This window comes from Ctenopharyngodon idella, chromosome 21 (assembly GCF_019924925.1).
Source record: "Ctenopharyngodon idella isolate HZGC_01 chromosome 21, HZGC01, whole genome shotgun sequence".
Classification (NCBI taxonomy): Eukaryota; Metazoa; Chordata; class Actinopteri; order Cypriniformes; family Xenocyprididae; genus Ctenopharyngodon; species Ctenopharyngodon idella.
This window is the reverse complement of record NC_067240.1, coordinates 19,254,188-19,282,145: the sequence shown is the minus strand read 5'-3', so window position 1 is coordinate 19,282,145 and position 27,958 is coordinate 19,254,188. Positions and strand designations below refer to the sequence as shown.

The 27,958-nt window shown below is 38.6% G+C and overlaps 2 protein-coding genes across 10 annotated transcripts in view; one reads left to right on the top strand and one right to left on the bottom strand.

Moving 5' to 3' along the window:
- The window catches only part of si:ch211-247j9.1 (rho GTPase-activating protein 24), a 24,395-nt gene extending 5,582 nt beyond the window's left edge, over positions 1-18,813 (bottom strand). For 2 of the 7 annotated variants that reach the window (XM_051876657.1, XM_051876660.1), the window contains exons 1-4: positions 18,753-18,813; positions 10,988-11,342; positions 5,672-5,788; positions 658-865 (exon numbers count right to left, since the gene is read on the bottom strand). In XM_051876657.1, the coding sequence (XP_051732617.1) occupies positions 658-865; positions 5,672-5,788; positions 10,988-11,039 (377 nt within the window). In that variant the 5' untranslated portion in view covers positions 11,040-11,342; positions 18,753-18,813. Of the gene's footprint in view, positions 1-657; positions 866-969; positions 1,008-1,157; positions 3,150-5,671; positions 5,789-10,987; positions 12,954-18,034; positions 18,096-18,752 lie in introns of those variants that run through there. The other 5 variants (XM_051876659.1, XM_051876664.1, XM_051876658.1 and 2 more) reach the window with 5 other exon arrangements.
- Positions 18,797-27,958, top strand: clk4b (CDC-like kinase 4b). 3 transcript variants are annotated; one of them, XM_051876671.1, is made up of 13 exons: positions 18,797-18,919; positions 19,712-19,869; positions 23,244-23,463; positions 23,916-24,006; positions 24,302-24,368; positions 25,543-25,659; positions 25,757-25,923; positions 26,043-26,137; positions 26,554-26,683; positions 26,778-26,860; positions 26,930-27,009; positions 27,130-27,220; positions 27,637-27,958. In XM_051876671.1, exons 2-13 carry the CDS (start codon positions 19,712-19,714, stop codon positions 27,781-27,783), a joined length of 1,446 nt encoding a protein of 481 aa, XP_051732631.1. In that variant the 5' UTR covers positions 18,797-18,919; the 3' UTR covers positions 27,784-27,958. The 3 variants fall into 3 exon arrangements, with proteins under 3 accessions (XP_051732631.1, XP_051732632.1, XP_051732633.1); XM_051876672.1 differs by lacking the exons at positions 23,244-23,463; positions 23,916-24,006; XM_051876673.1 differs by lacking the exons at positions 18,797-18,919; positions 19,712-19,869; positions 23,916-24,006.

Genomic DNA, 27,958 nt, shown 5'->3' with positions numbered 1-27,958 from the left:
CGGCATAAAGACTACAGAAGTGGCCAGGACAATAATGTCCGTATTGTAAGATGCCTAAGACAGAGCTACAGAGCTATTTGTTCATACAAATATTTACACGTTAAGACATTTTCTGGAAATAAAACCTTTTGAAAGTGAGGGGATGCTTCTTTTTTTGCTGACTTTAGTATGTAGCAGCGGTGGGCAAAATTTAGACTTGAAGAATCAGTGCCGTTTTAATTTACAAGTTTAATTGAATTGAATAGAATTTTAGGATGTGCAATTTACTGAATTACAATTAAAAGAAATTCTTCAGATAATTGCATTTTGGGAAATAAAGTGTTTTTCCACCCGGCACCATTGTCCATAACTTTAGGTACAAATTTCTATAGATGACACTTCATACATATATGTCTGTCTAAGGCCTATAAAACTTCTGATTTCTTATACTCAAATTCAAATGTGAATCTTGTTTGCTAAATTCAAATTCAAGAACTCAATTGGGTTTTTAAAAACATTCTGAATGAAACACAGTCTAGCATATATAGTTCATTTCAGGTAGCTTGTTCACTTTGCCTTATGTTCGATAAAACCTTGCTCTCTTAAGCGAACCCAACATTATGCTGATTTAAACATGATCTCTGCTGTACCTCAATCCTATTTATGTCAATCTCTTACCTGTCAAAAGATGGTTTCTCTCCAGCATCAAAAGCTTCCTGCAGCTCTTTAACCAGTGTGGCCTGGCCGGGCTGCCTGAAGAGTCCGACCTCTGTGAGACCATGCTCTCGGATAAAATCGACACACTGCTCTACCACCAGAGGAGCCATGTGATCCCCATACCTCCTCTCATACAGGACTGTCTCCTCCAACCTTTGACCAAACACACCTGTGATGGCAAAATACAAATATAGAGCTGTCAGTGACAGACCCCATTTAGCTTGTTACCTAATTTTGTCAATGGATATGTGTTGAAATAGTGAGAGAACTCACTATAAATGCAGTTAACCTCAAAAGCGTAAACAAAGATCCTGTTGAGTCCGCAGAAAAATACATCAAACAATAATAATGTTCTGCTAAAAAATGGCTTTAGGATTAATGCACGCTGCTGCTGCACTGCACCAAAATCTACCTTTGTGTGTGATGGTGTGCCCTCTCCCTGCCTAATATTTAATACTCACGTCTTCTGAAGCTCAGCACCCTTTTTATCTTCCTGTACGCAGAGTGAGACAGATAGCTTCCAGTCCGCTGGATTGTCTGCTTGTTTTCAGGCATCTTTTCTCGTCTGTCTCTTTATGCCTCTGTCTTCTTTTTTTGGGACGCACATCCGCTATCCTGACCTCACCCTGTTTTTAGTAGCAATCCTGAAACTGGCACCGAACAAATGTCCTCAATGAACCTGAATCCCTTTTGCTCATGTTTTAAAAACTTGTTTAGTCTAGAACTGGATGTTCCTTTCCCTTTGCTCTTCCTCCTCCCTCTCTCTCGCTCTCCTGTCTGCAGGTAAGTCTTAGTGCACTGAAGAGAAGCTCTCTCTCTCTCTCTCTCGCAACACTGACCCTTTAGCTTAGATATGCGTGCTTATCGGATATATCAGCATTCCAAATCAGATGACAGTCCTCATTCTGAAAGAGGAGACATTGTTCAAGTGCACACCTCTCATTTTCAGCACATTTCTGTAAAAGTGTTCCTTCAGTTTCAATTCTGAAAATTCAGAAGATGAAGGGCAGGAGCTTAGCAAAGTTTTTATCACAACAAAGTGTTTGCCAATAAATTTGGTGTCCTTAGTCCAGGGAAAAAGAGACTGCAGATTAAATTTGTCCCAGATCAATATACGTCCTGAGGGATAGTAATAGAAACACTTCCTCCAGACTGTTGTCCATCCAGTGCTCGACCTCTTCTCCCGTGACGGTCGCTTCCTGCGGGATCTCAAAGATGTAGACAAATGGTGATTTTCAATAAAATGTGAAGAAGTCTAGTATGAAGTAGATGTTCCCTTTGACACCGCCTCTTGAACTGGACGTCTCAGTCATATGCCATTGTTGACAGTGACATCAACAGAGACATGTCTGTGTTCGCCTCTGAGGGGAGGTTATGTTTGTCTGGACTTAATTGTCCAAAGTTTCCAGTGACGTGAGTCAGCACCTCCTTGGTTTACTGTCAAATTATGTCTGCCTCCCTAACTGAATCACAAACACTGTTACACATTCTCTCTCGCTGTCTCATTTACTGCAGTTGATTGTATATACTATCTTTCCTGTAGTCTTTCTTTGCCTGTTTTCTGTCTTCTTGTTTCCAACGTCTTGTATCAAGCTACTCCACTGTAGGATTACTGGAGTGTGGCCAAGGTGGCGCCAACACCTTCTGTTTTTCCTATTTCTGTCCCCTCACCATGAATCATTAACACCACAAAACACAAATTGACTAAAAATAAATGAGCTAGAACTTTCTTCTGGTTACTTTCTGTTATATTTCCCTTTCTTTCTCTCTCTCCCTGTGTACCTCACATGGCCTGCTTCCAAGAATTTTCCATTGGACACAGCTGAACACACCCCTCCGACCCTTTTTATACATTTGTGCCTGGTAACTTGGCCCCTGATGAGAATCCCAGTCTAAAACGGATCCTTAGACATAGGCCCAGTGAGTGTGCGGTGCATGTGAATGTGGCTGTGTGTTATCTGGAGGGGCATCTCTCACCTTTTAGGAGCCCCAGAGCTGTGTTGAGTTATGTTGGAGAGGTAATGTAGGGAATTCATTGGGAATGTTAATCTCTCCTGGGAAATAAGCTGCAACATGGACTCTGCAGCTCAAGTTTCGCCTTCAGCTCAGATTTGCATGTATTAACAGGGATAGTATCAGATGTTTCCTCACACGTTGTCTTTGTAAAAAAAAATGTCTACTGGGTGTTTGGGTTATGTTTGATAAAAACGTAATTTTATACATAATATTTCCTAATGTATACTAGGGCTGGGTACAAGCGCTCTATTCAATTGACCTTTCACAAAGACCCGTCCCCCTTAGTTACTGTTGCTATGTCCGATAAGTTTTTAAATATATGTTTACATGCACCCTTATAATGCCTCGTGTAAAGACAATACTTCAATTAAAGGATTAGCTCACTTCAGAATTAAAATTTCCTGATAATTTGCTCACCCCCATGTCATCCAAGATGTTTGTCTTTCTTTCTTCAGTCGAAAAAGAAATTAAGTTTTTGAGGTAAACATTCCAGGATTTTTCTCCATATAGTGGACTTCAATGGCAACCAGCGGGTTGAAGGTCCAATGCCCTTTACAAAAAAAGGTAAAACAATGATATCGGATGATTTTGAAGTTGGAGAAAATGAGATACAGTTTTTCGTCCTACCGCATGACCTTTCCAACGTGATTACGTAATGTGTGGTGCATAGCAAAGCTAGTGCAAGACAAGCATCTGTGGTTAAAAAGTGTATAATTTTTTTTTTTTTTTTTTTAGAAAATGACAGATTGTTTCACTACATAAGACCCTTATTCATCATCTGGGATCATGTAGAACCCTTTGAAGCTGGTAGCCGTTGAAGTGCACTATATGGAGAAAAATCCTGAAATGTTTTCCTCAAAACCCATAATTCGACTGAAGAAAGAAAGACATAAACATCTTGGATGACATGGAGGTGACTAAATTATCAGGAAATTTTAATTCTGAAGTGAACTAATCCTTTAAGCTTATAATCGTAGTAAACAATCACAAATAAACTATGTGGCATACGCCTATTTAAATCGCAGTAACAGTCATGTAAACACATTGATCGCATTATTACCGCTCTGACCATGTGCTCGGTCCTATGCCGTGAGTTGTTCAACTTCATGAATGAAGATTACATTATTCTGAAGTTTTTCCTCCTCTCCGAATCACTAAACTGTCAACAAAAAATCGCTGCGCAGTCTCTGCTCCGTATCTTCAAGCTGATACTGCGCAAAGGATGTGGTGCAGCGTAGGCAAACCCAGTTACAACGGCATTGTGATGTTCATCATGGCGCAGAATTGTGATTTGCATTTGATGCAAGTAGATTAAAACAGTGGCCAGTAACGCGGAGGTTCATCATTTGTGCTGTGGGGTATGCGAAAAATGACGCTAAAAATAACCACATTTCATAGCGAATAATCAGAATAATGAAAATTGTATGTAAGTTTGTAATATGTAGGTTTGCTCGTGTCATGTAAACATCTTATTGTGAATAAGTCCTTACTCTGATTATTGGAATAATCGCATTATCTGGTGCATATGTAATCGTAATGTTCATTGCGGAGCAAAGAGGACAGTGACGTGATAACACACAGATAGACAAGACAGAGCAGGTTACTTTTGGTATGAAACAGTCTCGGCTTTCAAATTTAAGAAATTCAGACAACAAATACTGTTTTGTGGCTCTTTAATGTGTCGTGACAGATTGCTATAGTGCCTCAGTTCAAGCGGCATGTGAACTGATCATCTTTTCCTCTTTACTACTAGTTATAGCATGAAATAAACATGAATGAACATCAGATGGTATGTTATTGTTTCAATCGTGGAAAGACATCAATAAACACCGTTTTTCAAGTTTAAGTCTTCCGACTTTAATCTACTAACTCTACTGTTTGGTTTGTTTGTCGGACAAAATGGCGGATAGCAACAGGGGCACGTAATATCGCGCATGATATGTTTTTGCTTCACTAAATTCATAAGAGTAATTTATTGTACTGGTCGCACTGTGTTATTGCACACTGCCTGTAACCTTTTTATCTTATCGCATTCAATTTGGACTGTAAGTGTAAAACATGACTTCCTTTGCCATAGGGCTGTAGATTTAACAGCAGGAGTGCGCCGCTACTGGAATAGAGTAAAAGATTAAGTTTGGGATTTTTAGAATCAGTATCTCCATTATTTGAATTAAGAATTTGATCAATATTTTTTTCCTACCTTAAGGCATACATTTTTTCCTTTATGAAAATATATATTTGTAACGTATATGTATATTTGATTTAGTGTCTTGCACTCCTAAAGCTACTTCATTGTATAGGATTGTATGGATGTGATAGGGGTTGATGGCTCTCATGAGAAAAGCAAGGTGTACTGTAACATCATTATTCCCAGGCACACTGCCAAGATGGACACACAGCTGCCGCCCACAACACCTCACGCTCTCATTCCAACAAGTAATGCTGCGAGTAATAGAGGAGGTAAAGACTGTTGGATGAATCACTGAGAAACGTTCTTGAGATGGTGCTTGAACTCTAAATGACACTGGCTGAAAAACACTTGTTCGTGATGTTTTTTAGCAAAAAAGAGGAAAATTCTCAATATTTGCTGTTTTGAATGACATCAGCTCTAGCGGCATGTGTTTTTCAACATTTTTTTTCAGATTTGCAACGGTAGACAAAGCGCAGTCTGTGATGAGACTAGTCATTATAGTGTGTAATGCATGGCCCATGATTTGGAAATGACTGGAATATTGTGTGTATTGTGTGAGTGGGTTGTTATGTCTATGACTGGAGCCCTGAAGACTGATTGGATCTGCTGTTTCATCGTATTCAGGCAGTCACACTGAATGTTGAACCATTAAATGTTTTTATCAGGAGAATGACTTGCACAGGCCTGGATTTTCCACAGACCACAGTGTAGAAACAAAATTAGTAAGATACTTATGTCCTAAACTACAATGTCTGTGCATGTGTGTACCTGTAAAAGGTATCCATATGCCCTTATTTAGGCTCTTCAGCCACTCTTCCCCCTGACCACAGCTGTTCGACAGGAAGAAATATGAGCCAGGACTAACCAATACATCCCTGTTTCCTCCTAATTGAGAGACAGAGGGAAAAACATGGGAAAAGTTAGTTTGTTTATCCTACATCATCCAAATACTCAAGTCACTTAAAGGGTTAGTTCACCCAAAAATTAATTTCTGTCATTAATTACTCACCCTCATGTCGTTCCACACTTATAAGACCTTCGTTCATCTTCGGAACACAAATTAAGATATTTTTGATAAAATCTGTTGGCTCAGTGAGGCCTGCATTGACAGCAAGATAATTAACACTTTCAAATGCCCAGAATGACATTTTTAAAACAGTTCATGTGACTGCAGTGGTTTAACCTTAATGTTATGAAGCGACGAGAATACTTTTTGCGTGCCAAAAAAACAAAATAATGACTTTAGTTAATATCTAGTGATGGGCGATTTCAAAACACTGCTTCATGAAGCTTCGAAGCTTTACAAATCCTTTGTTTCGAATCAGTGGTTCGGAGAGTGTATCAACTGCCAAAGTCATGCGTCATATGTTTACGTCATAAACGTTTTGAAATTTCAATGGTTTGCGTGATTTTGATAAACTCCGAACCACTGATTCAAAACAAAAGATTCATAAAGCTTCGAAGCTTCATGAAGCACTGTTGAATAAAGTCGTTGTTTTTTTTTTCTTGTGCACAATAAGTACTCTAGTTGCTTCATAACATTAAGATTGAACCACTGTAGTCACATGAACTGTTTTAAATATGTCTTTAGTAACTTTCTGGGCGTTTGAAAGTGTTAATTATCTTGCTGTCAAAGGAGGCCTCACTGAGCCATAGGATTTTATCAAAAATATATTAATTTGTGTTCAGAAGATGAATGAAGGTCTTACGGGTGTGGAACGACATGAGGGTGAGTAATTAATGACAGAATTTTCATTTTTGGGTGAACTAACCCTTTAAGTTAGAATCCAAACAAATTTAGCAACATAATCTACCTATACCATAATATTAACCTATAGCCTGTTGCACAAAAGCATATGTAATATATTAGTCCTAATATGTAATGAACAAAATTGTTATGACAAAGACATAATATCTTATAGATAAAATGAAAGCAAACCTTATGGTCAGGTCACAAAGGTCATGTACACACTGTAACTAATTTTGGTTGTCAGATCAACTTTTAGTGCTTAACCGTGTTCTGTACACACAGAGTTCATTAATGTTACGGGAGTGACAACCGCATTCTACAACTGAATTATATGAATTATATGCTGTGAAAGAAAATCACAGGGAGGTATGAGCCTTGACTCATTCATGTTGCCAGATCTTCCTAGAAAAAAGAAAAGAAAAAACAGAAAACAAGAACAAGCCCATAATAAACCGAAATAAATCCAAATGCTTTATATTGAACATAAAGCCAAAATATAGCGACCCATACCTGCCCACTTTCATAATGCCATAATATTGATCATTTATGAGCCAAACACAAAATACTTATAATATGTGGACATGGCAACACTGTAGAAAAGTACAAAATACTACACCTCTGTAGATGGTTGTTTAGTTAAAATTGCAGAACATAATGAGTCTTTGGCTATTGTAATATTAATTTGTTCAAAAATAGTGGCGCCAGAACGTTACTATGGTTACCACGGTGTCAATCATCGCAATTTCGGGAGTGAGTCATGTTCCGTACACACACAGAATGGTAATTTAGGGGATTCACTCCTATATTTAAATGTGGTTGTCACTCCTGAAACTTTACAGTGTACATGGTGAAAGACTTGTTCATGTATTCGTTTTCAATATGAGTAGTTGGTTTTGATTGTTTCATTGCATGTGAATGTGCTTCCAGACATAGGGAAGTTCCCCTTGGTTTTGTCAGCAACCAAACCAACATGATAAATCCAGACACTCACTAACTGCCACTGTTCTTTCACGTAAATATGGCTGCTCTGTGGGTGCTGGGAAATTGGGATTTGAATTTACAAGGTTTGTTTTTAAGAAGTGAATTTGAGTTTTATGTGAAGTGTTTTTGATGATTACTTCTGTGTGCAGTAGGCTAATGCTAAGTTGTGTGATTGCTCTCTTTACTGTGTGAAAAATCTCTCTCTGTCCTTAATGGTCACTGTGTCCTTCAAGTCCATCAGCGAGCTAACTGGAAGGTAGCCCAAGATGAATCAGATGACCATTTCTTATCTTTAAGCACCGCAAGAGTTCAGCAAGGGAAAAGGAGAGCATTGATTTTCATAATTTAATTAAAAACTCTTGCCATTTTTTCTCCTTCATGCATTTCTCAAAGACAATATTAATCACAGGATGGGTCTCAGTCACAATTAAAGTATGCCCCAGATTCCACTCACATTTGCCAGTAGAGTGCAGTAATTAATTCCAAAGAGGACACTTTCCGTAACAAGTCAGAGCTGTAAAAATCCAGCTAAGTGGTTTATCAATACCGAGCGCTCGTCAAAGCTGGCCTGAGCAATAATGATATTAAAAGGAGAGCATTGAAATGCCATAAAAGAGCATTTCACAGATTCAGAGCAGTGACCGCCACAGAGTAGACCAGACCCTCTGATAGTCATTGATAAGTGAGACTTGCCAAAAATACTGGCAGGGAATTTGGAGTTAAAGGGTTAGTTCACCCAAAAATGAAAATTCATTTACTCACCCTCATGTCTTTCCTGTTTATGATGCTCTTTTTTTCTTCCAAGGAACACAAAGGGAGATGTTCCCATTTTTCGCTCCAGAAATGACAAAAAAAGCACCTTAAAAGAATCATAAAAGTAGTGTGCTGTATGTTTCTAGTCTTTTAAACCTGTTCTGAAGACTATAATTTTATAGCTCTTGAATCTCGAATGATTTTCAGTGATTAATAACTTAGTTCACCCAAAAATGAAAATTCTATCATTAATTACTCACCCTCATGTCGTTCCACACCTGTAAGACTGCCAAAGTTACGTGATTTTAGTAAACGAGGCTTCGTTACATCATAAGTGTTTCGAAATTTCAATGGTTCACCACTGGGGGGGCATGACTTTGGCAGTTTGATACGCGCGCCGAACCACTGATTCGAAACAAAAGATTCGTAAAGCTTCGAAGCTTCATGAAGCAGTGTTTTGAAATCGCCCATCACTAGATTTTGTTGAATAAAGTCGTTATTTGTTTTTTTGGTGCACAAAAAGTATTCTCGTTGCTTCATAACATTAAGGTTGAACCACTGTAGTCACATGAACTGTTTTAAATACGTCTTTAGTAGCTTTCTGGGCATTGAAAGCGTTAATTTTTTTGCTGGCAATGGAGGCCTCACTGAGCCATCTGATTTTATCAAAAATATCTTAATTTGTGTTCCAAAGATGAACGAAGGTCTTACGGGTGTGGAACAACATGAGGGTGAGTAATTAATGACAGAATTTTAATTTTTGGGTAAACTAACCCTCTGTTTCTCATGCAAAGCAACCGGAATATAGTGGGCTTTTTCGAGCATCCTTTCCTGTTCACTGTCAGCATATGGAAAAGAGCTGCATTAACTTTCTGATTGACATCTCCTTTTGTGTTCCATGTAAGGAAGAAATTAGAGAGTGAGTAAATAATGAAATAATTTTCTTTTTGTATATCTATTCCTTTAACAGGCTCAAGGGAAGTACTTGGAGATAACTAGGTAGTTGGTTCACTGACATGATATGTTTAATAGACAGGAATGCTGTGTGTAATAAAGACCAGCAGGGGAGTTAGGTACTTTTTTGACAACTCAGTAATTGAAAGAATGGTAAGTGCTTCCTTAAGTGGTTATATAGCAGAAAACAATAGCCGAGTCTTCCTCCTTGTGTTTGCCTGAATTAGAAGCACATTTTTCATTCATGGTACGATGTAGACGTCAGAATGTTATCACTCATGACTCATCTAACAGCTTGCATTTTTTTCAAGTTCCCTGTTGGAGGTAAATATGATTACTTGTACCAAGTAATCATGCAACAGGCAAACACATAGTAGCAGAGCTGTTCCTAATTCAAACATCATGTTTCAACCCCAGTATTAAAGGCATATTTTTGGAGGTTATCTATCCTTTGTCTCCTTAGTTTCTTTGCAAATTACATTGATTTGGAGTCTTTTCTACACATTCTCAGTCACTCTGTTTGCTTGTCTCATCCGAGTGTTTTCAAACTCATTTAATTATTTTAGTGCCCCTCCCATACATTAAACCAAACTGGCTGTATACCTGTCGCTTCTTGGCTTTAATGTACTTGTGAGTGAAATCTCGGTCAATGCAGCAGGGGGTCTGTCCTTCATGTTTTGTTTCCTTTCCAGCACTTGAAATAATCGCCTGACCCCGAAACTCCTACAAACTATGTCTTTGAGGTTGAGCTGCTAGTTTTATACATACTGTGAAGTATGAATAATACATCTTAATTTTGATGATCGACATCTCTCTATCCAGTTACATACTAATGTAATGTTGAATCCAGATCAGCAGGTCATGCCTTATCCAGACATCTACAGGCTACAGTCTAAAGCAGCACTGATATTTTGCTTTACCTTGGTGGTTTCTGTATATATATATATTTATATATATTTATATATATATATATATATATATATATATATATATATATATATATATATAGCAACATTATAAATGTCTTTCCTGTCATTTTTGATCAATTTAATGCACCCTTGCTGAATAAGAGTATTAATTATTTCTTTAAAAAATAATAATAATAATAATTATATATATATAATTTTTTATTTAAATATAACATTTATAATGCTGGAAAAAAAGTTTTTTACAAGACACTCTCAGGTCATCACATATGGTCATCACACACACACACACACACACACACACATATATATATATATATATATGTATGTATATATTACTTTTGTAACATTATAAATGTCTTTACTGTCACTTTTGTTCAATTTAATGCACCCTTGCTGAATAAGAGCATTAATTATTTCTTTAATTTCTTAAAAAAATAATAATAATAATAATAATTATATATATATATATATATTATATATATATAATATCAAATTTGATTTTTTTTATTTTAAATATAACATTTATAATACTGAAAAAAAAGCAAGTTCACACTCTCAGGTCATAACATATGGTCATCATATATATATTTATACATTTATACATACAATTATAATGCTGGAAAAAAAGTTTTTTACAAGTTCACGCACTCAGGTCATCACATATGGAGACCCAGAAAGACTGACACACCAGTGGGAAGTAGTGAAGCGCTCGCTAACCTTTCTGTGCAGCACTGTTGTACTTCCAGGACTTGAAGCAGGTGAGTCCCATCCTGCAGGTGGATGTCTCTTGAGATGCCTCAGCCGAGCTCAGATCCTCTATGGGTGTGCATCATCATCAGCGCTGGGTCTCCCGCGGCTCCTGCGGCTGCTAATCAGTGGAGGCTGGCCACGCTGGCGGCATCCCTGAGCGCAGGCTCCCCAGCACTGCCATGGCCTGGACAGAAGCCCCATCTGTCTCTCTACCCCTATCTCCCTTCTCATCCATCTCATCAATAAAGCCCCAGCCCTATCCTGTTGGCAGCCGCTTTGCTGGGGGAGATGGAAGGGCGGGGCGTAGACCCTCTGCGGCAGACTACGCATGCATACAAACACAAACACACACACACACACACACTCCGGCCTCAGCATCCCTCCAGAAACTGTAATTACTTCAGTACAGTATGCCGTCTCAGGCAGCCAGCGCCAATTTCCCTAATGCATCCCCCCCACCACTCCCCGCAGACCAGACCGGCATTTGGTTTAATGGCCATCGATGTGATCGGCCCTCACCCGCACACAATGACTCAAAGAGGTTATAAAGACGTGAGCGGGTGGCCGGCACGTTAAACTTTTGAACCATCCTCCATTAGACTAAGAGGAGCCGGCGTCTCTCTCATCCTCCCTTTCCCATCTGCCCTCTCTCTCCTTCTCACTCGCTTTCCTTCTCACTGCAAGCTAGATTTATGATTCCCGGCCTGGCAGAATCTCAGGCATATATTGATCCTGATGAAAGAGGCTCACTTCATTTGGCAAGAGGAATGGGCCTTTTCAGTAGACTTTACACATCCCATCAAGTGTAGGAGTCGTGATGTGGCCACTGACTTGTCAGGAATTCTCAAGCACAGAGAATACACAATCCAGTGATGTACCTTCAGACATTTTCACTAAATGATTTCTTCAAAATTGAGGTATTTGGTAAGTTTGCCAAGTGTACATGTTCTGCTGATGCTATTCGGTGGTCATTGTTTAAAAAGTTAATGTCGGTGCTCTTGGTGTTGTTACAAACTTTGGTCCCCTATAGATGGCTGAGGTGATGACGCATTTTTGTTGGCCATCCCAGAAGTTCGCATCAGCCTCATTCCATTCACAAATACACAATAGGATTTTTCCATTGGCTTTTGGATTATTGCAGTAAAAAAGCTCTGTGACCAACAAAAGTTTATGATTCTTACATGTTTTGTTCATCAAGATAATCTTCACAAATGAACAGAACTTTTGAAGCCTAAATACAATTTCCGAAATAAAAAGCTACGCGTAGACTATAAATGAACTACACCACTTCACATGACTTCAACATCACCACCATTAAGCTTCCAACAACTCTTTCAGCCTTTATTTAAAATCTACAAGTTGGAAAGTTCGAGTTGGAACAGTTTGCAAGAGCGCGATTATGAACACAATGCTATGAGTAGATGACTTTTCTTGTTTGAAGTGATAATGTTTAATGTCCATGACAACCTCTGTAGTCCATTTAGCCTCTTGTTAGAAACTGCCTTTTTCAAGACACATAAAAGCTTTAAAAAATCACAAGGGGGCAGGGCTGGACTGGAACAAAAAAATGACCCCTGGCATATTTGGTCCATGCGGCCCACCGCTACGATCCAGAATCGGTCCACACCACCCATATACGCTGGCGTTCAAAATACACACGCACACACACACACACACACACACACAGGTTTGTTTTGCTATCAAAGTGAGGACATTCCATAGGCATAATGATTTTTATACTGTACAAACTGTACATTCTATCCCCCTACACTACCTGTACCCCTAAACCTACCCATCACAGAAAACATTCTGCATTTTTACATTTTTAATAAAACATTGTTTAGTATTTTTTTTAAAGCTAAATATGAAGACTCATGAAATGTCCTTATATTTCATGTTTACGTCATAATACCCATGTCATTATACAAATTTGTGTCCTCATAAATCACAAACATAGAATAAAGAGACAAATGACATAAACATGGCTTTATGTTTTTTAGGTGGGTCTAACAGTAGTATTCGGGTAAGAAATAAACTTAAAGTTATCCAGTTTAAAATAACACTGGTTAGACTATAATTTAAGATAATTTAAAAAAATAAAATTAAATACAGATTAATGCTTACAATTACAAAAGTTATTCAGTGAAAAGCAGCGAATGATTTCTTCAATGTCTTTTGTCCTTTGATTGACATGACAGACAGCAGCAGGAATATTAGGCTGCTGTCACTTTAAGAGCTTATGCACAGATCCAATATACTGTTACACAACATGCTATTTCTTTCTCAACTATTTACATTCCAAAACTGACTGTGTTTACCTAAATACTTGCCAAAGACAGGCATTTTGCCATAATTTTGTGTGTATTTGACCATATAACTGCAATAAGCCACGAAAAAGAACTCAATTTGGTACTCGCGAGCTGTTTGAGAGGCACGAGCTGTTTGCGTGCCACATATATAGTAGATTGGAAACCTTAAGCCCGGAACACACCAAGCTGACGCCGACGAACTAGTGGCGACGAAAGCACACTGTGGGGTTGGCTCACATCGGCAGCGTCTGGGTTCAAAGTTGCCCTGACACACCAAACCGACGCTCAATACCCAACGGCCAAGTAGCACGTCCGTTCTGCACCTGCGTAAGAAGAAATGCCTTTCCGTACCAGCAGGTGGCAGTAGCTGAACAGCCAATCAGAATGATCAGATGGCCCGACTGACCGACGAGCTCCGACGCCGATTCAACATATCGAATCGGCTGAAAAAAAAAGCAGATGAGGACCAACTTCAACCAACAGTGCGGAACACACTGAGAAAACTTAGTCAGCCGATGAACAAAAACTGGGTGTGTTCCGGGCTTAAGAAATACTAAAGAACCTAAATAAAGTAATCCAGTTTAAAATAACACTGGATAGACTTCATTGTAAAAAAATTAATTAAATACAGATTAATGCTTACAATTAAAATTACAAAAATTATTCAGTGAAAAGCAGCAAATGATTTCCTCTGTCTTTTGTTCTTTGATTAACATGACAGACAGCAGCAGGAATATTAGACTGCTGTCACTTTAAGAGCTTATGCACAAATCCAATATACTGTTACACAACATGCTATTTCTTTCTGAATAATGTTTACATTCCAAAACTGACTGTGTTTACCTAAATACTCACCAAGACGGGCATTTTGCCATAACTTTGTGTGTATTTGACCATTTAACTGCAATAAGCCACGAAAAAGAACTCAATTTGGTACTTGCGAGCTGTTTGAGAGGTGGCTCTGTGTGCGCGCCACATATATAGTAGATCAGAAACCTTAGTGTGAGTGCGAAACCCGCAGGAATGAGTAAAATTATGTGCAATACCCTCAACGACGCGCCAAAATTCGTGCCCTGTAACAACACTATTCAGCCGGAACGAATGAGACGAGTGAGTGAGAGAAAGCGGGTGTGTCAAACTGTCAATTCGCTGTTGGAGAGAAGAGAGAGCAACGCGCAGCTAGTATCAGTGTTATCAATACTGTGGAAAATTAGTACTGGAATCGTTTCAGATATTTCAGTATCGATATCTATATTTTTGACAACACTATAGCACTGCCTAAACCCTCTTGGGCATTGAGTTCACCAGAGCTTCACAGGTTACCACTGGAGTCCTCTTCCACTCCTCCATGACGACATCACGGAGCTGGTGGATGTTAGAGACCTTGCGCTCCTCCACCTTCCATTTGAGGATGCCCCACAGATGCTCAATAGGGTTTAGGTCTGGAGACATTCTTTAGCAAGGCAGTGGTCGTCTTGGAGGTGTGTTTGGGGTCGTTATCATGTTGGAATACTGCCCTGTGGCCCAGTCTCAGAAGGGAGGGGATCATGCTCTGCTTCAGTATGTCACAATACATGTTGGCATTCATGGTTCCCTCAATGAACTGTAGCTCCCCAGTGCCGGCAGAACTCATGCAGCCCCAGACCATGACACTCCCACCACCATGCTTGACTGTAGGCAAGACACACTTGTCTTTGTACTCCTTACCTGGTTGCCGCCACACACGCTTGACACCATCTGAACCAAATAAGTTTATCTTGGTCTCATCAGACCACAGGACATGGTTCCAGTAATCCATGTCCTTAGTCTGCTTGTCTTCAGCAAACTGTTTGCGGGCTTTCTTGTGCATCATCTTTAGAAGAGGCTTCTTTCTGGGACGACAGCCATGCAGACCAATTTGATGCAGTGCGCGACATATGGTCTGAGCACTGACAGGCTGACCCCCCACCCCTTCAACCTCTGCAGCAATGCTGGCAGCACTCATACGTCTATTTCCCAAACACAACCTCTGGATATGACGTTGAGCACGTGCACTCAACTTCTTTGGTCGACCATGGCGAGGCCTGCTCTGAGTGGAACCTGTCCTGTTAAACCGCTGTATGGTCTTGGCCACCGTGCTGCAGCTCAGTTTCAGGGTCTTGGCAATGTTCTTATAGCCTACGCCATCTTTATGTAGAGAAACTATTCTTATTTTCAGATCCTCAGAGAGTTCTTTGCCATGAGGTGCCATGTTGAACTTCCAGTGACCAGTATGAGAGAGTGAGAGCGATAACACCAAATTTAACACACTTGCTCCCCATTTACACCTGAGACCTTGTAACACTAACGAGTCACATGACACCGGGGAGAGAAAATGGCTAATTGGGCCCAATTTGGACATTTTCACTTAGGGGTGTACTCACTTTTGTGGCCAGCAGTTTAGACATTAATGGTTGTGTGTTGAGTTATTTTGAGGGGACAGCAAATTTACACTGTTATACAACTGCTGTACACTCACTACTTTACATTGTAGCAAAGTGTCATTTCTTCAGTGTTGTCACATGAAAAGATATAATAAAATATTTACAAAAATGTGAGGGGTGTACTCACTTCTATGAGATACTGTATATTATCCTGTATATTACATAAACAAATGGGCAGATGTCCCTGCATGATAGGCCAGTCCTTGGCAAAAAAAAAAAAAAAAAAACGAGAGAAAACACTTGTATTGGCCCACTGGGAAAATGACCGGTATGATTAGTAATCCAGACCTGCAAGGGGGCATTACTGATGCATTTTGTGTCGTAGAATAAAACATGAAAATATCTTGAGCTTGTGTTAACCACAGAGTTTATTTTAGGCATTTAACCAAAAATCCATTCAAAAACCCCACTGACTTTGGGAAAATTGAACCAGAAGTGCAAAAATGCTAACTTATTTCCAGGTTTTAGGACTCATTCCTGCGTCACCTTTCAGTACCATAGCTAATGATGGACCGGCAGCAACCAGTACAGGTCAAATCTGCATTATCAGATTTCTCTTTTGCAGATCATGTCTTGTTGGAAATGACTGCTGCAAACCTATTGGAATGTGTGAAAGAATTCTGGCACACACCTTTTAAATTCTGCCCTCTGGTTTCTCCGCTCTGACCCCTGCTGCACAGTGGCTGGGCAGTTCCAATTATCACTAAGAGCTTTTCACTCCTCTTGTGTCAATATGCACGATACACGTTTTTGTGCTGAGCAAAGGCTCTTCTGAAAATGAAACTTGTCAGACACACAAGTTACACACTAGGACTCCTTCGCATGCACGCACACAATTCATCTCATGACAGGTTCATCTTTTTACTGAAATTGAAATGGAAGGCAGTATAGGAAACTTAAATTGTGAGAGTGGCACAGCCCTCGTTTTTAATCTACATAGAAGCTTTTGCTTTGCTTAAATAATCACTGATAAGATACGAATGTAAATCTGTCAATCACTTCATCTGACACTGCCAAAAAAAGAGATCAAAATGCAACCTGAAACTGTGCTAAATCTGTTCTCACCAAGTTATTATAACAATTTATCTATTTATGTTTTGTATGTAATGTACAAATCATAGATTCCTTTATCCAGTTTATACTATTTCATTAGAAAACAAAACTGCTGTACAGTCTTAAGAATGAAATGACACCTGACAGGTTATTAATTGACTTGTTAATGCTCTCAGAAGAGAACATTTAAATTGTACATTTAAATATTTGAGTATTTATGTATTTTTTGATGATTTAGAGAAAAAATAGAAAGAGATTCAATTTAAAGTTAAATTTATTCTATGAATTATACAGGTATATGAATTATACATATTTAAATGCCAAGATTTTAATTGAGGAAATGTCACAATATCAACACTATGAATTTGATTTGAATGATTTCACTTAGCCTATAAACATTAATTTGTGTCCACAAAAATCTTTGATATTATTCAACATAATTCACAGTTACAGATCAATATTTTCCAGAGACAAAATTAGATCAACCTCAAAACATTTCCTATGCAATAAATCCTACAAATGTTGATATTCAGATGAAATTACTAAATTCAGAAAAGCATAGTCATTGAATGTGTTGAGATGAGATTTTGTGGCTTGATCATGAGAAAAAGATTAAGGCACCTTACCCTGCCACACAATCATTATACAGAGACGATTCATCTGGAGCAACTTGGGGTTAAAAGTCAGGCGGTTAAGTATTAAGGGTTAAAACCTGCATAATGCGGCGAAATACTGCAGCAAAATGTCAGCTAGATATTTGAGGAGAAAGTGTCTTTTTTATAGACCTTTTTCATTTTTCAGTCAAGGTGAATGTGAACAGAGAAGGTGAAACTTAACGATTAAATTATTCCCTAAGGACATGACAAGGTGATGTCATCTGACACTAAAAAAGAGGGCCCTTTTACCGGAGAAAACAGGCCTTTTCATTTTAGATGAGTCTTCATTAGTTCATGTCCTAATGAAATGATCACTATGTTAAAACACTGACTTTCACATTAAAGGGAGTGTTGTTGGGAGCTTTAGGAGGTTTTATTACCATGCCTTACAGATTTAGTATTCCATAGGGACTAATCAGAGAAAGAGTTGTCGTGGCCAGTGGCTGCGCGATCACTTAAGTTAATAAATCAGGCACAAAGTAAGCCATCTATAGATGGTGACAAAGTAGAAAGACATGTTCTAATTTTTCTCACCAGAATCATGGATTTCTTTAATCCAGGGGTTTCAAAGACTCACAGTCATTCCAGGGATCCACTACATAAAGGTAAATTTATGATAATTAAATACGTTAAATAACATTATGTAGTAAATTCAAGATCATTCGTTTTATAGTTGGAAATGTCATTACACTCTTTAAAGAAAATTCTCTGTTTTGGCCTATATATCTTTTCTTCGGACCAACTGCAGTTCCTTCATGGACCGCTAGAGGTCTACAGAATCTTGAAATTGGAAAACCCTGGCTTTAATTCATAAGTACATAAGATAAATTTTACAACATTGTGTTCTTTAGTGTTTATTAAAACTGTCAAGTGAAGAATAACAATATAAATGTAAAACATTTAACAACTGATTATGAATATGATTATGTCCTTTCACTGGTGAATACAGAATAATTATTAAGATGTATTAATAATAATAAATAATTAGAATATAAATTAAAAATAGATTAATTAAAAGATGTAGAATAGTTTGCAGAGGAGGCGACAGGACAAAGTTGACATAAGGACATCCGAATGTTTGATTAAATTGACAAAAATACACTTAAAAAAGTAATTTCAGGCTGCTCTGCTCTGGATTGTTTTATATAGCAGTTATAATCATAATAATCATCTTTAAACTTTAACTTATTTACCTGAGACAACGTCTCAGTGATAAACAAAATACATATTTAAATTCAATCGCCAAACTTACACTATAAGACGACAAGAAGACTTGTGCTTTGTCGAGTGTTCACCCAGAAATCCTAGCCACCGGAAGCGGTCCTTTAATGTAAAGCGGATGTCATAAACAGCGGCGGACGGAGTTCAGTCTGGAAAGCAAAGTGTCTTATTTCACGACTTGAAAATAACAGGTGAAAGGTGAGTGAATTTTAAATTTAAGTATGTAGCATAAGACTTTCTTTGACAAGTTTATTAATTACCTCGAGGCTGCGGTGGAGACATAAAGTCTAAAAAGTGCCTTGCGTTTGCCTGGATGCTAACTGGCTAGCCACCCAAGAAAAACACTCATATTTGAATTTTTGAAGCGTTGTGTTTTGATGAATAATTAACTTTTTGGGCGTTCTGACCACTAACTTTAATAATCCAGTAAGCGCACAGTCGTCTGGAGTTGTAACTCGAGTAGGTTTGTTTACATTAGAGGCTGAAGGGTGGTGGCTAACGCGCGAGGGAGATTAGCTCTTTGTCACCAGGCAACCAAAAATGAAAGTTAGACTACTACTGTAAACAAACAGCCGTTTGAGTGTTTTTTTTATTTTATTTATTTATTTTTTTTATAGACATCACATGTATTTCTGCATGTACTTCACCAGCATTTACTGCAGGGACATTGCGTTCGGGCTAAGTGTTCCTTAATTTAGAGTAACGTTAACTAAACCTAATTGGTGATGTTTAATCTCCTGTAAATACGTTATGCAATATCCGTTAACGCTGCATGCACGGTAAACAGTTCAACTCAACTTTTAACAAGTCAAAACAACTGCAACAACCCGGCTCGTGAAATTCAATAACTAGATATAGAACGGAGAGCTGGCATCACCTCGGCTGTCTTGAATTTTACAACCCAGCGGGGTGTAGGGAATGTCCTGGGATACTGTTTCCCTGTCATAATTTTTATGACTTGGACCTTTTTTTCTATTCTGGTGTGGTCAGATGCGGCGATCTAAGCGGATGCGGTCGCCGGATGGCTGGATCGCGGAGTACAGCTGGGAGGAGAGAGTGGAGGTGCACAAGAGACCGAAGCGCAGCTCGCGCAGCGGGGAAAGAGAGCGGCAGCCCGGGCAAACCCATCACTACAGAACATACGAGAGGTAAGACAGACTTATTCATGGTAAAAGTATGGGGTTAATTTAGAATGTGGGTTTTCATTTTCTTTCCATTACAATTGACTTTATTTGTTATGGACTTTGATTTGTTGTTCACTTATCCTGCATGTTTGCTGTGCCTTACATGATGTAGTGTAGTGTAGCATGTTCTTGGATTCAAGACAAACTGTCTGGGTGACAAGTGCTGTAATCAGGCCTGTCAGAGGCTCCTGATCTGTGCTTGCAATTCAGAGAATCCTGCTGATGTAAAATCCTTCTGTCAATATGACTGCAAGTGGGATTTATTTCAAAATTTATGATTGTGAGATTATGAAGTTTTCAATATCTGTCCATAGTCTTGCCACTAAACTTAATTGATGTTTCATTGCTTGTAAATAAGATATATATGTACATCTATGATATATATTTAATATATCTACAATATATATGTAATACCCGTTAACACAAATTTAACTGTTCAGCTCAACTTTTAACAAGTCAAAACAATTAGAACAACCTGGAAATGTGTTATTTTTTTTTAGGGGGTGGAGGGGTTAATATGGTAAAAGCCATTTCATTAGTTTTCATTTGACCCGACCAGGCTATTTGAAATGCAAACTGAGAGCTTGTAAAGGCTTGTTCACTCCAAGAATGATAACTATTTTAGCACACACCAGTGAAGCGCTCATTAACGTTCTGTTTACTGTAAGTGTTTTGTCATCCACCACTTTGAAGTTGGCATTAAATGCATGTTAAATGCATGTTATATATCTTATTGTGAACTAATATGTTTAATTTGTTCAAAAAATGTCATAACTGGATCTTCTTGTGAAAATGACCTCTCTGGTGATGTATCCTGGGCTTCTCCAATCATTTAGACCATTTAAACCATGCCCCTGCAAGCTTACGTTCATCTGTGTTCAAATCCAATCAACAACTGATGCATTGAAGCAAGTGCCCGTCTGACATATTTTGTTTTTTTTGTTAAGCCTTTGCACTCAGATATACATTGAAATACGGAAGGAAATATCTGTTGCTACCTTCGTTTTATTGCAACTATGAAAGCTCAGACTCAAGCAAGATTCTAATTGGCTGTCCATGATTTTATCATTTATCAGGTGGGAAAAATTGTTCTGAAAGTGATTCCAACAATATTGTTCCTGTCGTTTTAGCTGTGGTGGATGAAGGGCTGTCCCTGACTAAAAATGTTTCTAGTGGACTATTAGATGTTCATGTAAGCCATTAGTCGATTAATTGCACGTTTATATTAATTTAATTACTTAAATATACTGAGGAGAATGCTAAACCATAATTAGCGTTTAATATATAGGCTTATACTACGGGGCTGTTGAATGCTCGAATCTGATTGGTTGACCAACGTTCTAAGGTGTGCAGTTATTTTCAGGGAAACACACGACTAATGTAGTTCTAGGCAGGTCTTGACCACATTGCAGTTCCATATCACTTCGTCAGTTATTTCAATAGGTCCTACAGCCTACAACCGCAAAAGAAACAAAACCCACAACGACACAGACCAAGCAAATAAATATAGTAAACAATAGGATGAAAAAGTTATTGTCATGGTTTTTGCCACAAAATACGTTTTATTGTGTCCTGAAAGTGCATACTCTCTCCCCCTCTCTCTCTTTCTTTCAAACGTACATGTTTATAAACTGCGTTAATAACTGTATCAACTCTGTATTATTCTGCTATCAAGGCTCAAGCCTCCGTTACTAGTTTTGAAATGACGTTTTGGAATTAGCAACAGAGGCTTGGGATGAGATGTGTAAGAAATTAGTCCCACACACAATAGTGTTTTAAGGACAAAAACCTGACAAATGTCTTGAAATACAACATCGGAACAGTGTCTTGAGGTGTAGTAACTGTCGTATAAGCGGAAAAATTATTTCGGGCCGTTGAATTCTTAGAAAATAATGTACACCCGAGGTGTAATGCTCTGCGTCGTGGCCGCATTACCACCTCGAGTGTGCATTATTTTCTAAGAATTCAACGGCCGTCGTCAATTATTCCTTACGTAATATAGCCTGTTCCAAGCTCAAGTGCATGCATAAAGCTTGCCGCAAAGCCTAGGCAAAAGTAATGATTATGAATGTGTCTGGGGGAAAAAATAACAAGGAGACATTATAATTATTTATTAATAAACTAGCGTTCTCTGAGTCACTGTTTGTGGATGATAGGCGACTATTAGGGGGCAGCCCTAGGTGGATGCCTTTATTCTCAAAGAATTAGAAAAATTGTTAACTTTATAGGTATCGTTAGCATTATAGTCATCATCCTTGTTGTGAACGGGCCTTAAATCTGCATTTATTTTTCTAAAGCAGAAACTATGCAGAGTGCATCTAATATTCTTAAAAAAAAAAAAAAAAAATGGATGTTTTGGTCTTAATTTCGTTGTCAGGAAGGCTTTAAGGGTGTACTCACACTAGGCGATCTGAACCGTGCCCAAGCATGTTTGACCCCCAAAGTCTAGTTTGTTTGACTAGTACGATCTCTCCATTCCGCGCCAAGGTGCGGTTCGCTGTACCGTGCCCTGGCCCGTTTGAAGAGGTGGGCTCGGGTGCGGTTCGACAGCTGCTACTCTTGTGTGCTCTACTGTCATCATTATGACAGCAAACATCTTCTATTGCTACTTGGATAGTACACTTTTCAATTAATTCAATGAATTAATTTGATTATATTTATTTCTAACATGTCTGGTTCTCACCTTATCTATGAACCGGAATTGTTGTTTGCAAGTAAAGCTGCAAATTCCTCAAGTCATAAATCTATTAAGCAGTCTATTAGCGAAAGCACATTTCATCTTGTTTTCTTCAAAACAAAAAGTTTTTTTTTCAAAAAGTATCATAAAATACTTGCGTGCTCCAGCTCGGAATGTTAAGTGCAATGTGAGTGCAGGCCAGTAGGGAAGGGGGGACAATTGCGCCAGGGCACGGTACAAGGCAACCGTGCCTAGTGTGAGTAAGTTGCTGGAACACAGAACGTTCTGCTACTCTACTATAAGCTGACAGCTGTGATTTGGATCACAAGTTGTTCAAATCAAACACAACGCTCAGGCATCCTCCTATAAGATTTACTGCTGCAACATTGACAGGTTAAAGCATCGCTTTCACTCATACCTGCTCTCTCAGAGCTTGTTTCTGTGGCTCTTTCTAAGTATAGCTTGTTCTTGAACTCCACTCTTTCGAGAAGACACTTGATGCTTTCGGCACCCAGCATATCACGATTCAACATTCCTTATCCCCTGCTGAAAGGGTCAATAAATTGCAGCAAAGTGAAAGCCGCTCATAAATTTAGCTGTCAAAATCTCATTGCCATTGTAGAGCGATGTCTTCTTCCTCAGTAATGTTTGTTATTGTCAGGTCTCACATTAGCTCAAAGAGGCTGGAGTACCGAGAGCGCAGGGCCAAAGAGGCCAGTCAGGAGCATGGCGGTTATAAGGGTCAGGTGGACCTGGTCAGCGAGAGGGAGAGGGAGCAAAACGGCAACCATTACAGCCAGTCGTCCGCACGTAGCGGACGGAGTCAGCACAGCAGCAGAGACCGCCAACGTTCACGCCACCCCAGTCCCTGCTCAAACTCGGTAAACGACTTGTCATTCTGTTTATTTTTACTTGAGCTGATGCATTTGTTAATGTTTCTAAAGTCCAGATTTACCATAGTAACCATCCACTGTATACTTGCAATGAGGTGGTCAAGGAATCAGTTGTTTTTTCACTTGATCTTCACTCATTGGTTGCAGAAATGGCTATTTGTTGATTGGTTGAGGGTCATGAACAGAATTAGCTGCACTTCAAAAGAAAGTTGTTTCTTGTCTGAAAATGTGTTGCCATGTCTTTCTTCTGTAACACACACTATGGTGGCCCTGTGCCGTTGCTTGGCGATGAATTTGAATTTGCTGCTGCCGCCGTGGCCTGGCGTGGGGGTCCGAATCACTCGCCCCCCCCTTCATCAACCCCCCCTCGCTGAATGAATGAATGATGCGTACGGGCCTGATTCTGACTGGTGTTTGATGGTGGTGATGATGTACTCCAGAGAAGTCATCGCAGGAAAAGAACCAAGAGTATTGAGGATGATGAGGAGGGTCACCTGGTCTATCACAATGGAGACATGCTAAGAGCAAGATGTATAGAACACAAACCTTTCTCTATATAACTGTCTGTTCTGTGTCTATTAGTGGGACAATTCAGCCTACACTTGGGGGTTATAAGGGGACCTTTGAAGACTTCTAATATTAACCACTTAGAATTTAACTTTCATGTGTGAAACTTTAATTTGGCACAGACTTTTATACTCAATGAATATGATATAACTGGAATGAGTTTAAGTCCCCATTAAGTACTGTAAAATCTGTGCTTTTGTATGTTGTATCCTTCAGTCACAAAGCCTTACTTAAGACTGTTTCTTTGCCCTGTTTATAGATGAGATTGTAGGGACTCTGGGTGAAGGAGCCTTTGGAAAAGTGGTGGAGTGCCTCGACCACTCAAAGTAAGCCAGATTCTGTGACTTATTTGTCATACAGGAAATGTCTGTCTTATTTTTTCTTTTAACATTTGCTACATTTGCACCAAAATAATTAGTTATGGTTAGTAATCGGATTGATGGCTCAGTTGAATTTAAAAGCCTTCATGCAAACACCTCAATGATTGAGCTCGATCTGATTAAAAGGGGTGATGTAGTCCTGAAATAATGGGATCAGTAGGAATAAAACAAAGTATGTAAATACTTGAATATGAATATCTTCTGAATTGGATTCAAGAATACCTTGTGCATATGTTTACCAGAGTCTTTTTATAATATGTTTACATATGCACATTTGTAAAAAGTTAAAAAATGTTTATTTACGTCTTATCTGGCCAGTGGAGAAGACTGAACATTTGCTAAATATTAGCTAATAAGCTCTTCTGTCTAGCGATTAATTAAAATTGTAATAAAATCACAATGTCAGTCTCTAGCTTTAATTTTGATCATGGCTTTTTTTTTTTTTTTTTTTTTAAATAAAAAAAACCCATCATTCACAAAGGTCTGTGGTGGATGCTTGTTTTTTTTAAAAGTTAAACTTCTTTTACGTTGATGCTGCAAAAGACGCGAGCACTGGTTAATGACGTCCGTCTAGCGCGTTTACATTCGAACCAGGTGAACAAAAATCGATAATACAGGCATTTAGGAACTGCACAACATGTAAAAACTTTCCAAAAAGGCATCACAACGCTGCCATGTTTCATTTATGCAAATATACGGTGGCTGCAAATATTGTCAAAAAAAAAAAAAGGCTTCCAAAAAATGATACAGACATGTATGTGTAAGGAAATCGCAATATTGATCCAAAAATCTTGATAGTACTTTTTTTTTTTTTTTTTTTTTTTTTTTTTGCCCATATCCCACAAACCTATATCTGACACATTAATCAGCTTTCCTTTTAGGTATGTCACCAAGGCAAAAATGTCAATTATACTCATGGTGGCTTTCTCCAGTTCTGAATGTAGTGGCTGGGGCGCTGTGCATACACTGAAGTTTGTTCGAAATACATAAATGCTCATGTAAACATAAATGCAAAGTATAGGCTTTATATAAAGAGAACTTTCAGAATCTGAAATCAAATTGGGTTCATTCAGATTAACAAAAATGCATGTAAGCATACCTTGTGTGCTTTTGTTTGCAGAGGTAGCACACGAGTGGCTTTGAAGGTCATAAAAAATATTGACCGCTACCGTGAGGCAGCCATGTCAGAAGTTGACGTGCTTGAGCGGATAAATTCGCTTGATGACGAAAAAAGATTGTGAGTATTTGACTTGAAGGTAGAAATTGGCAACTTTGGAAACTGACAAAAGTTTTCGGATGGAGCAATGTAATAACTTACCTCTGTGTCTTTGCAGTGCTTGTGTCCGGATGCTAGACTGGTTCGATCACCACGGCCACATCTGCATAGTGTTTGAGCTGCTGGGATTGAGCACATACGACTTCCTGAAGGAGAATGGATTCATGCCCTTCTCACTGAACCAGATCAGATTCATGGCAGATCAGATCTTTAGAGCCGTGCGCTGTGAGTAAAGATGTTCCTCTGTATACATCAGTGATAAGCACCATTTCATAAGAGTGATAAACCACTAAATCCATTTCATAATAGTGATGTCACTTTATTATTCACCTTCTTTCCATCAGTTCTGCATCGTAATAAGTTGACGCACACCGACCTTAAGCCTGAAAACATTCTCTTTGTGGACTCCAAATACGACATTAAATATAACTCCAAGATGGTGAGTAATTGAATCATAAAATATCAGTACAAATGCACAGTACAGATAAAAGGTTTGGAGTCCAGTAAGACTTTTATTTGTTTTTGAAAGAAAATAATAATTTAATTCAGCAAGGATGTATTAAATTGATGAAAAGTGTATTTGTATGTATTAATATATCACTAATATATCACTTAAAATATATGAAATGTATTAAAATAGAAATGTTATCTTAAATTGTAATATTTCACAATTGCTGTTTTTACTGTATTTTTGTCAAATACATGCAGTTTTAGGGAGTGTAAGAGACTTTTTAAAAAAACATAAAAAATTCATACCAACCCTGAACTTGTACAGTAGTGTTATGTCTGTAAGAAGATAAGTGCTGGTTTATAGTATGGAGGGAAATGCTGACAGTAATGTTCATTATGTTACAGAAGCGAGATGAGAGGACCTTGAAGAGGTTGGATGTGAAAGTGGTGGACTTTGGCAATGCTACCTATGACCACGAGCATCACACCTCTGTGGTGTCAACCCGCCACTACAGAGCTCCAGAAGTTATATTGGGTGAACTATTTGTACTATTCATTATGCTGTTGGTTAATCCACTAAAATGTGGGCATGATTTTGTAAATTGCAAAATGTTGATCTCTGCTGGCAGAACTGGGCTGGAACCAGGCTTGTGACGTGTGGAGTTTGGGCTGCATCCTGATTGAGTTCTATCTGGGATTAACATTATTTCAGGTATGACGTTTTGCGTACAAGTGGTGTTATTTTAAATGCAGCATACTTACAGAAACTCGCTCTTTTCAGACTCATGACAGTAAGGAGCATCTGGCCATGATGGAGAAGGTTCTAGGCCCCATACCTACACACCTACTCCAGAAAACCAGGTGCAGTATTTTAACATGAGACTAGTGTGTTTCTAAATGTAAATTTATTATGTGTTTGAAGATGCTTTTGGATTTATGCAGTCTGTCTTTGACTGATGCATGACTGCGCTTCATTGTCAGGAAGCGGCGCTATGTGCATCATGACAAACTGGACTGGGACGAGCACAGCTCAGCAGGGAGATACGTGAGGAAACACTGTAAACCTCTAAAGGTAAAGATCATTGTAGACTCCCTACTAAACTACTAAATTCCCAAATCCCAGAATCTTGATTATATTATGATGCTAGGCTAATACTGACTCCTTTTTTTATCCTGTAAACCATTTTGTATAATATATATTGCCTCAGAGTTGTTTTTGATCGATTTGTGCTATTTATATGCACATGTACAAAATGTTAGAGGATTTGGAATGAAAACACTGCATGTTTTTCTCTGAATTGGTGGTTGTTTTTCTGTACTGAATTCCAGTGGTGTTTAATTTCCCCCCCAGTAATTACTGTGCATGTTTAATATTAAAGTCTTGTGGACTACTACTTTTGAAGATGCATTGATGCCAGTACTGAGACATATTGCTGTTTGGGTTGCCAAGATGAAAATAACATAGTTGAATCTTTGCTCCTTACTCAGCAATACATGTCCTCTAAAACTCCGGAGCATGAGCTGCTTTTTGACCTGCTGCAGAAGATGATGGAGTACGATTCATCCAAACGAATCACCCTGGAGCAGGCCATCGCACATCCCTTTTTCAATCCGTTAAGAAAAGAGAGAAAGTGACTTGGAGGCGACATCGAGTGAACATTACTGCTCCCAGGGAGACTGCTGCTGACTGTATCAGTCTGCTTTAAGACTGCCTGCTTCATTACCTCTGTCCATATTTATTGTCATTTTGAATATGCGGGCCAAATTCCTCTGTACTTTTGGCAAATTAAACTTGAATGCTTTGAATGCA